This window comes from Eucalyptus grandis, chromosome 5 (assembly GCF_016545825.1).
Source record: "Eucalyptus grandis isolate ANBG69807.140 chromosome 5, ASM1654582v1, whole genome shotgun sequence".
Lineage (NCBI taxonomy): Eukaryota > Viridiplantae > Streptophyta > Magnoliopsida > Myrtales > Myrtaceae > Eucalyptus > Eucalyptus grandis.
In genome coordinates this window covers 35,184,130-35,195,783 of record NC_052616.1, presented here as the reverse complement: position 1 = coordinate 35,195,783, position 11,654 = coordinate 35,184,130, and the positions used below count along the sequence as shown (strand labels likewise).

General features: G+C 39.6%; 1 protein-coding gene across 1 annotated transcript; it reads left to right on the top strand.

The window, feature by feature from the left end:
- The first annotated feature begins 7,322 nt into the window (after positions 1-7,322).
- Positions 7,323-8,402, top strand: LOC104446721 (F-box/kelch-repeat protein At1g57790). The gene has a single exon (XM_010060541.2). It carries the CDS (start codon positions 7,323-7,325, stop codon positions 8,400-8,402), a length of 1,080 nt encoding a protein of 359 aa, XP_010058843.2.
- The last annotated feature ends 3,252 nt before the right edge of the window (positions 8,403-11,654 follow it).

Here is an 11,654-nt window from a genome sequence, read left to right as displayed (position 1 = left end):
CAAGAAGAGCTAAGACAGTTCAACATCAATGATGTCAGGAATTGACATCTAAACCAAAAGGTAAAACCGCATTATTGGAACCAAATGGGTATTCGGGAACAAAATGAACGAAAAAGGAAAAGTCGTACGAAACAAAGCAAGACTCGTGGCCAAAGGGTATACGCAAGAAGAAGGAATAGACTATGACGAGACTTACGCACCCGTTGCAAGGTTAGAAGCTATTCGTCTATTACTTGCGTTTGCTTGTTACAAAATTTCAGGTTATTCCAAATGGACGTCAAAAGTGCTTTCCTAAATGGATTTATCCATGAGGAAGTTTATGTGGAACAACCGCCTGGATTTGAAGACCCAAAGAAGCCGGACTCGAGTCTTGGGCGAAAAAGGCTCTGTATGGTCTAAAACAAGCACCTCGAGCTTGGTACGACGGACTAAGTAAGTTTTTATTACAAAATGGTTTTGTCAAAGGTAAAGTAGATACTACTTTGTTTATCAAAAAGGAAAACAAAAACTTTTTACTTGTTCAAATATATGTTGATGACATTATATTTGGATCCTCTAATGAAAGTCTTTGCAAGAAATTTTCTAAGTCTATGCAGGATGAATTTGAAATGAGTATGATGGGAGAGTTAACATTCTTTCTTGGACTCCAAGTGAAACAAATGAAGGAAGGAACTTTCATCCATCAAGAAAAATATGCGAATGATCTTGTCAAAAGGTTTGGATTGGAAAAATGCAAAAGATCGACATACCAATGTCATGTTCTCGGAAGATAGACAAGGATGAAGAAGGGAAGAAAGTAGATCAAAAGCTGTACGGGAGCATGATCGGTTCACTTCTTTATCTTACTTGCTTCTAGACCTGATATTTTGTTTAGTGTTTGTATCTGTGCTAGGTTTCAATCGGATCCTAGAGAATCACATCTCATTGCCGTGAAACGAATCATCAAATACGTTGCTTCATCTTCAAGCATCGGTCTTTGGTATCAAAGAGGGGAGACTTTAATCTTCTAGGATACTCGGATGCGATCTGGCCGGTTGCGAGTCGATAGAAAGAGCACTTACGGAACTTGTCAACTACTTGGAAACAGAACGGTGTCTTGGTTTTCGAGGAAGCAAAGCACGTAGCTCTTTCAACGACGGAAGCGAGTATGTAGCTCTTGGAAGCTGCTGTTCGCAAATTCTATGGATAAAACAACAGCTACAAGACTTTGGCATTGAAGACTCATGCACGAAAATCGATGTGACAACACCAGCGCTATCAATCTCACCAAAAATCCAATCCTTCATTCAAGAGCAAAGCATATTGAGATTCGACATCACTTTATTAGAGATCATATTCAAAATGGAGAAATCTCGATTCAATTTGTTGATTCAAAAGTCAACTAGCGGACATATTCACAAAGCCTTTGGAGAAGAATCGGTTTGACTTTATCCGTTCGAGACTCAACATTTTGAAGCTTGAAGAAGTTAAAGTCTAGAGACTCACCAACTCTAAAGACTCGACTCTAAGTCCCGAGACTCGAGACATTCGTGGCTAAAGACGTAAGTTCTAAAAGGTACTAATTGTCACTTAGTTATAATTAAACTCGAAAAGGTACGATTTTTGTTTAATAATTTTGGCAGTTATCGATTTTGAAAAGAAGTAATCGTTCACTTTCCTTGCACCGATTGAACTTCCTTTTTCAAAAACTGAGTTATATATATACAGTTTTTTCCCCAATTTTCAAAACCCTAAAAAGCACTCTCCTCTCGATACTGTTTCTACTCTTTGTTCATCGTCGAGAAAGTGGTCATTTTTCTTGGGAAAGCAAGTGAAGGAATCCTCAAATAGACAAAGAAAGATGTCGTCTTCGAAGAAATCATCTAGAATCGCAAACAGGGGACCACAAAGAATGAAGAAGGGACCGACTCACTTCGATCTTACTGAGGAAGAAGACTTAAGAAGTCAGCGACAAAGTCCGATTCGCTCTCCTCCACGTCATTCAGCATCTCCTACCCCACAAGGTGCAAGTCACAATGCTGGAAGAAGAGATAATCGAGGATGCCGACCCGATAAGAGTTCAAAAAGCCCTCCTTTTTGTATAATCTTTATCGTGCATTGAAAAGCATCGGTACTCCATTGAACTATATAGATGACTTCCTTAAGGACAAAAATTATGGAAATGAGTATCGTTTTCTGAAGAAAATGGAGGAATTGGGAATTGCCCCGAAAGGAAAAGCGAGGAAGCTCTTGCGAACATTCCAAGAGATCCTCGTATGCCGAGACAAAATCGATTGACGGAACGATGATGACAAAATGTTCCTTGAATTTAAACCTAAAATGGGTGTGGCGGCAAAGGTGAAAGGAAATCGGATGGATTTGTTTAAATCAAGGATCGGGAAAAAGTGTATCTCGATGCATTTGAAAAGAGGGTTAATCAACCCTAGAAGTGTCGATTTTGACTTCTGGATTCCATCAACTTGAACCTAAGAGAGAAGTTAAATTTGCTTCAACTTGAGACTTTCGCTCGACTCTGACAGACGGGTATGATCATCGACCGCTTATTTCTATTCAAATCTTAGCTTTTTGGATGCGAATAGAATTTCATTCGATGTTCGAGACAAAGTCTATGTGGTAGATGTGAATATGTTGGCGGACATAGTTGGAGTTGAACGGGGACGCTATCTCCCAATCAAAGTCTCACACCTGCTCGAACTACTCGGATCTTGTCAAAGATAGGGATGTAGATAAGAAAATTATCTATTCCGGATGAATGCTATCAACATTGTGCTTCACAAGATTGTGATCAATTGTCTCAGACCTAAGTCTACTTCAAAGACTTCGTGTCTCTTTAAAGCAAAATTGATGTATGCGATCAACTCGGGACGGAAGTTCTCTCTCCCGCACACTATTCTCTTCCATATGTACGAAACGGTGTCAAAAGACAAAGGACAATTGCCTTATCACATGCAGTGACCAAGATCTTCAGACATCGAATATTGAACGCCACATTCTTTTTGTGTTCGAACATGTGATAAGATGGTGGTAGGGTTGAAAATGTTAATGAAGATGCGTCTGCAAGAACTCTCCAAGGAAATGGAGAAATTCAAAGTGAAATCTCAGTCCGGTCGATTCAAAAGGAAAGGAAAGAAGGCCATTGGTGCTTCATCGAAAAGAGGAAAGAACTCTTATCCGGAGGATGAGGATGAGGATGAAGATGATGAAGATCCCTCTATTCCAGCTCTAACAAGAACAAGACGTTCTGTATCTTATCCAACAGAACTTCAGCAAAGCAGAGAAGAAGAAGAACTCAGAGAGAAGGAGAAAGAAGTTGAGGAAGAAGGAGAAGAAGTAAAAGAACAATCGCTGAAAAATGGGAGAGAAGGGAAATCAAGAGATTGATCATCACTCTTCCCCTTTCGATGTCCTAGAGACGGGGAGTTAGCGAGCAAGAGAGGTCTCCACCTCATGCTGCGAAGATTCAAGACAATCTCCAGAAGACCCGAGAAAAGTTCGGATCTCTCAATTGCACGAAGAAGGTGATACGTCGATACCAAATCTGCCGGACCGAACAGAAGCGCCATCGTCGCATTCTCACCATCGAGAAAGTCAATGCCGATTACACGACGGATGATTACTGCAGATCTTCGTAGTATCATGAATATTCTTACGGAAATGCGTAACTTGATATATATATGCGGACTGTGAAATCCAATCTTTGAAGCATCTTTGGACAAGCATCTTCGATCTCTCCGGAAGATAAATACCAAGACCTCGCTCTGCAACTTCAAGCCAATGCCAAGAGAGAAGAGGTAGCTCATCTGAGAGAAGATCTGAAGAAGCTCGAAGGAGTAGTCAGGTCCATTGGGGATTTCCAGATCGTGCGCATTCCCAAACAGACATGACTACTTTCTCACCCTCTTTTTAATGATGACAAAAAGGGGGAGAACAAATTTGAACAAACTTTATTTTGAAATGTCTTTTATATTTATGACTTGAGAACTTGAACTTGAGTGTACTTGAACTTGAGTGTTAGACTGAATTGGCTGTGGATTTTGATGCTTGACTGTTTGCATTTATATCAAGTATTGCTACATGGTATTACTCATGAAAGACTAACCGATTTGCTGTGGATGCAGAGTCTGGTTGTTTATTAATCTTTATGAGTTAGCCATATTGCTTGAGAAATGTTTTTGCAGGTCAAAGTTGTTCAAATCTTCAAGAAAGTTTTGTCACCATCAAAAAGGGGGAGATTGTTGGAGAAATCTTTCCAGAATATTTTGAAGGCGACAAAACATTTCTATCGATCTAAGTACGAATATCGATAGTTAAAGTCTCAAGAATTTATAGTCTCAAGACTTTGTTATCTCAAGACTCAAGACTCAAGATTGTTCTCTCTGACAGTCTTTCTAATCCAGTGTTGAAGGAAATCCAAAATCGAGGTTTATGATTGAGGATTTGATCCTATCCTCTGGAATAGATTCTTTGGTTGGATAATCATTTCGGATTCTTTAATTCTTATCTAAGATCGATTGAAGATCCGATGGTCGACGAAATAATCTTGGATTATTCTATTCTTGAAACCGAGATCCCGATTGTATGGGCAAACGGGATTGATGGGCTATCATCAATTCCTTATATAGCTCGGATGATCTTCTTGATTGATTCCGTCCAACGGGTAGATTGGAGGAATTCCTTTGGTAAGTGCCAACGGCTATGATGGCATGAAGGAGTATAAAAGGAAGACGTTCTAGTTGTTTTAAGTGTGTGATCGATAGAAAAATTCCAGAGTACGAAGATCCTTGATTGTTAGTTGAGACGAGCGAAATTGCATGCGAGTGTTTATACTTGGTGACGCCTTGAGTGAGTGTGGTAGATCATCTACACCTAGAAATCAAGGAAGATCAACAACGTAACAACTCTTTGATTATAGTGGAATCCAGCCAATCGGCTGTCGGTGCGAAAGAGTGGACGTAGGCTTGAATCGAGCCGAACCACTATAAACCGAGTGTTCAATTCTCTCTTTCCCTTACTCGAGTCTTGCGATTGAATTTTTAACTGTTGCAAATTCTCTAATTGTTTAAAATATCGTGCAAGCTTCGAGAAATTGTTTGTATACCTATTCACCCCCCTCTAGGTACTAGTACTAGCTATCTCACTTGGTCGAAAGGCCTTTTTTTCGTGTCTTCAATTTTCGCTTTTAAAGAGCTCGCCTGTCTGTCTTGAATCTCTGTTCACCCACTCCCGAAGCCTCAAACGTGCGTCCTGCACCTCTTCCATGTGACTGGGTGAAGCAATGTCGTCTCGAGAAGATTCTAGAAAAGCTATACAACATAATCAATTTTGGGGTTTGACGGAGTAGGATTTCCTTTTTTAGGGTATATAGACACGTCACAGAAAACTTACAAGGAGGGAGGGGTAGTGTCTCCACAAACATTTTTCGCATGAAAAATGAAGCAAAAGCTCTCGATGTTATGGAGCTCCCAAATTGTCATCCACTCTCAATCGTCGGAATATTATCAATGTGCCATGAATTGTCCTGCTCTACTCTCTGCTCTGCGATCCAAGTACTTAAAGAACTCGGATCCGGCTCAACACACCATTGTTGGCTTTGGTTCTTGGCTTCTGTGTCACTGAGAATCTTCCTTCGTTCGCCACCACCAACAATTGATTTCAGAAGAGTGCGAGTCGAACTCTGTTTTACTCTTCTTTGCGGCCGGTCACGAAGTGATGAAATCGCTACCAAAATCTATTCGTTGGCTTTGATTCCCACCGGCAGTTATAGACGAGCTTTCTGTCCTTGATCTCATCACAGATTGCAACTCTATCAACATCCATATACCAGATAGTTTCCAACTCCTCGTTTTGTTCTGTTCAAAGCAAAGTTGAAGCTGAGATTTGATCTTCTCTTTTCTCAAGAAGGGGTGGGACGGGCCCTCACGGCGAGCCGGTGGAGCAGCTTCTTCGTGACTTGCCGAAACATGACGGATTGAGGTGGGAGGATTCATTCAATGAGAGTTAGGGTTTGAAATGGGGCCTTTCTTTCAATTTGGTGATTTAGGTTCTTATTTGGAGAAAAGATACTAAATGACTTGGTTTCATGCCTCAAATGCTAACAAGGCAAATTGATGGGAATTCCAGTATCATCAGTGAGACCATAAATACGAAGCCCAAAACAAAATGATTTTACTCACCTGAAGGCACTGACCGACAACAATTATTTTAGTAGAATTCCGATTCCTGCGAAGCATTTCCACGAACATTTCGCAACATACTTCGTACAGGCCACCCTAATCAAAAATCATTTTGAAATCCAACTCGGCTTTGATTTGAATCTTATGGTCCTCAAGAGCAAGAATATTATTTTTAGAAATTGGATCAGTACTTAATGATTCGTATCCCCTTTAGTATTTACACCAAGCATATTGAAAATGAGAATAAGGAGACAAAACTATAAATGAGTTATATTAAATTCATATGGCTCCAATTTAAGTGGTACAGTAGGTTATAGTTTACTATAGTGGGGATATAGATATAGTTGTACAAAGAGTGTACAATTGAAAGAAAAGATTGGTCTATATATTAAGCTCTTATAATTTAAGAAAGTGATTGTTTCCCCCGCCCCCGTGTCACAAGTGCCATTTTTTTTTTTTTTTTATCGGAGTGCACTCATGAATTCCCTATTATGTAATAATTATGATTTAAGTGTTGAAAGTCAGTTTATCTTTAAATTATAATTTCACACGTCATTTTTTTTTGCCACATCATTTATTATGTACAGTTATCATATATTTGCTTTCAAGGAAAACAAGTTTCTTATTGAAATGGTACATATAGTTTTTTTTTTCAAAGTATTAAATATTTTAAGTATTATGTTTTGAGTGTTAGAAGTCAGTTTACTTTTAAATTACAATTTCATGCATCGTTTACTATGAAACAATTATCATTTACTTAAACATATTATGTACGAGATCTTTATGGGGTTTTATTTGTAAAAACTTGAAGATGAACTATCTCATAGATATGCTATATTCTATAGAAAGATTTGAATCTTATAACATCAAATAAGAGGAAGCTTTATCTTGCCAACCAGGACAAAGGAATATCCATTCAAGAAAAAGAAATTATCGAGCCATAAGTTTTGTGAAGCAATTTGTTGAAAGAGGAAGTCGGATTGGGGTAATCTTACACTAAAAAGGAAACCGAATTTCCTATAGTGGTCTTTCCTTACATAAGCATGGACCCGCCTTAGATAAGCATGGACCCGCCTCATGTTTTGAGGAATGAATTCATCAAAGAAGTTGCACACCATGGGACTTGGTCATTAAATCTATGACCAAGTAATGGTGAATTGGGAAGAACTCCCACGAGAGATCCTAGAACTCATTGCTCGACGGCTAGCCATAGAAGACTTTTTAGCTTTTCGAGGGGTGTGCACATCATGGCGGTCCACTGCCGCCAAAGAGACGTACGACACCAAGTCGAAAACGCCGTGGCTCATGATTTATGCCGACAACCAAAGAGCTGAGTTCCGCAGCCCCACCACAGGGAGAATTCACCCGATGCAGGTGCCAGGATCTCATGTCCTGACCTTGTCTGCACCAGGATGGATACTCGCGTCACAGGGGGACAGGGAGTACCATATCTTCAATCCGCTCTCGCGCGTCAGCATCGAACTCCCTGCCTTGAAGAAGCTTCGCCGCAAGTCACGTCTCAGGGTGCAACTCGATGGGCCGAAGAGGCTCCAGCGCCGCCATCCCAGAATCAACAGGATCGCGTTGTCCTCAGGCCCTTCTTCAACCAGGAGCTACGTAGTCATGATCCATATTCATCAGAGTCTTGGACCACTAGGGTTTGCCTTCCACAGATCAGGAGATGATGCATGGACGGCAGTGAGTCCAGCGATGTATCTGCGCCGGTCCACCGTCCTTCAACTGATTTATTACGATGGGCTATTTGTGGCCTTGGATGCGAACAAGCAAATAATGACTTTTAACAAGAGAAATCTTCGCATGGAATTGCGACTAATTCTAGGGCAGAACATTTTCGAAGGTCATCCGTACCTCGTGGAGTGTTCAGGTTCACTGTTGGCGGCATGGACGATGTGGGGCGAAGGGTATGGACCCGTGAAAAAGATCCGAGTTTTCAAAGTTGATTTGCAGAAGGGAACTGAGGAAGAGGTCAAGAGCTTGGGGAACGCATCTCTCTTCTTGAATGGCAACTCTTCGTTCTCGGTGGAGTTCAACGCCGAGTCTTGCCTTCTCGGGGTCAAGCCAAACCACGTCTATTTCATGGATAACATAGATGAGAAGAAGAAGAGTTACAGCATGGACAACGGTGAGGTTGAGACATGCTTCGATGCAACTAGCTGTCACGATTATGCAGCCGCATGGTTCCAACCTGATTTTAGTACTTTCTTATGATCGATTTTATTTTTCTCTTCCTGAACGCGAAGATTTTGAGGAATCGACTGGAGTTGGCCCATCGTCGCTATAAAATTTATTCATGGCTAACTTTGCTGTAATTGCTTTAACATGTGTATCATAAGAAATTAGCGGGCACTTTGTATTTGCAATTATTCGAGAGAAAAACAGTGTACGGCACTCACTTAGATGTCAATTTTTTTTCCATTCAGTTTAGTGCCACATTAGAGTAAAATCGATCGATTGCGTATCATTTTGGGTAAATCGTTCTACATGGATTTTTTTGTTTTTGTAAAAAAAAAAAAAAATTTAGTTTGTTTCATTTTTATTTTCCTTTTTCCCTTGGTTTTTAAGGGCTGGTGAGGATCAAGCCACAAAACCCTTGCCCAATCTGCTGCGAACAAGGTTGCAAAGGTCCTCTCTTTAGCCCTATGTCTCCTATCCCTAGAAGGTCTTCCTCCACTGATAAGTTTTTTTTTTTCGAAAAAACTCCATTTATTTTTATGTCGATGGCAAGCCTATACTTCTTGGTTTCAATAGGAAATTTTTTTTTTTTTTGGGGGGTCGAACAATAGGACTCCTTATGAGCAATATTTCTAACATGGCAAGGGAATAGATCAATCCTCTATCCATAGAGTATATTGAATGTACAAAATTCGCTATAATAGAGTTTCTCTTATTCTTTTAAATGGCTACTATTGGAGGAATTTTTCCTGCGTTGCTGACAATTTAATAACTCGCCCTGTAGTTCCAGAATATTCTTGTTTCTCATGTAAAAGAGAAACATAGTACCGAGTTTCACAAGTTTAGATTGGGAAAGCATGGAGGGAGTGAGGGAAACGTAACTTTTATAATTGATAAAGACGGAACACGTCCAGTTCCTTTTGATAAAGCTCTGGTCAATTATTTCACATGCAATACCCAAATCAATATATCGAGGAGTAGAGTAAGGAAAACCAAGATGAAGCCACAGTGTAATGTCTTAAAAAATATGACCAGCTTCTCCAAATATGAACTTTTGCCTGCATTATATGCTAAAGCAGGACAATCCAAGTTGGGGTAAGAATAGTAGAGGTGACACTCTAACTTGGGTAAGAATAGTAAGAGTGTTATAACTTTTGTACAACACTCATTTGAGTGCCATAACCTTTTTGTCGCTCACTTGAATGCCACAAATTTGAAAAATTGATCACTTGAGTGTTATCAACAATTTGTCTCGCTAGAAAATTGGACATGATAGCCAGTCGTCCTATGTGGCTTCGACGGTGCTAATTTGAATAACTTTTTTAATATCTTTTAATATTTTTAATCATTTTTTATTCTTTTGAATTTTTTTTTTTTTTTTTTTGCTTTTAGGGCTGCTGAGGGTCATCGAAACCCTTGTTGGCCGCAAAACCCTCGCCCCTTAGCCACGAAGGCCCTCATTAGACCTACGCAAAGGCAGCGTTGCCCAGATCCGGCAAGGTTACGATAGCCTCACCTAGGGCCTTTGTGGCCGAGGATGAGGGTTTTCTGATCAACGAGGCTAGTGACCTTTGTTGGCCCTCAAAAGGAAAAAAAAAAAAACAAAAGAAAAATAAGAAAATTTTAGAAATTTTGAAAAATTTTGAAATAAATTCACGTTGAATGATTACTCAAGTAATCGATTGTACTTCGATATGACACTCAAGTGAGCAAAAAAAATAAAAAAATTATGATATTCAAGTAAACACTATACAGAAGTTGTGACACTCCTGCTATTCTTCTTCCCTCCAAATTCGTAACACAAATGTCTAGTATTAGAGACCTGCAATTCTGCAATAAAACTGGCGCCCGTATGTATATCTACAAATGGAAGAAACTAGCCACATTCATAAAGAAGAAAGCAACCGTCTCATGTTTCCTTAAGACCATAAAAAGGTAAAGATCTTGGGAAGTAAAATCTTCCGCAGGATAGCATATTATAGAGTGGATATTGCTTCTCTGCCAGCAGACAATTTTAGTGTGATAAAGCTTTCATGAATGAAAAAACTGATTCCAACCAACCACGAAATTTTTTTCCAATACTTGTCCCAGCAAAAGAAAAAAAAAGGATAGAAAGAAACTCTCCCACTAAAAACTTAGCCATGCATTAATCATTATGAATCAATATGCAACATGCCAATGACTTCTCTAAGTCTCGGTATACGTAAATACACCCTGCAATGTACAAATATAAGACCTAAATTTACATGAGTATGAGCAGATTTCCAGTTTGATAAGTGAGACCATAAATCGGAATGCCCAAAAGAAAATTATTTTAGTCACCTGAAGGCACTGACCAGCAACAAATATTTTAGTAGCATTCCAAATTTTGCCAAGCATTTCCACAAACATTTCGCAACATAGCCCCACACAAATTACCTTGATTTAAAACCATTTTGAAATCTAACTTGGCTTCGACCAGGGACATCGCTTCAATTATCTTCATCCTCTTCACACAGATAACCCTTTTTGCGCAACAGCAGCAAATGAGACGCTGAGATCCTTAAAAGGGAAATCCATTTCCAAATAATTTACAAAACTGTAATGACCCCGACTCCGTCTCTAGGGTCTCGAGCAGCATGGGTTATTTTCGCGACGTCCCAAGCATGTCACTATCTCGTTCCTTTTTATCTTTTTATAAAGCGCATGTGGAAGCACACATATAACATCTAGACAACAACAAGCAACTAGGAACACAACCACTTGCAAACACACAATTTCATTAGTTATATTTATAAGCCATTTTTTTTTTAATCTCGGGCCGTTATTTTACAACCACTATCTTCAAAAGGCCAAGGTAAACCTTAGCTCCTCTAGTGAGACTGCAACTCCTTCATGCCTACAATTCTAAAAAATAATGGGGTGAGTCATGGACTCGGTGAGTAAAACCTCTAATTCTCTACTAGGATGACATCTCATCATCAAAATGTAGTAGGTGCAACACTCACAATGCAATGTCGATGGCAAATCAATAGCAAACTTATTGCTATCCTCAACTACGTACAAATGTACATTACTGCATACTTCAACTCATGCTTACTTTCAGCATATCAATGAACACATTAACATATCATGCTTATGCATATACCAACACTTATGCAAATTCATTTACCGTCGTCCTGACTCAACCAAGCACTCCCGGCTCAACTGAGGCATCCAGCTTCAAGCTAGGCCTGACTCAACCAAAGCATCCTGGTGCTAGCTCACCAAGGCATTTGAGCTCAACCCAAACATTCTGGCTCAATCGGA

What these genes read in the sequence shown, in the direction of transcription:
- LOC104446721 (XM_010060541.2), top strand. Translation starts at nt 7,323, where the DNA reads ATGGTGAATTGGGAAGAACTCCCACGAGAGATCCTAGAACTCATTGCT.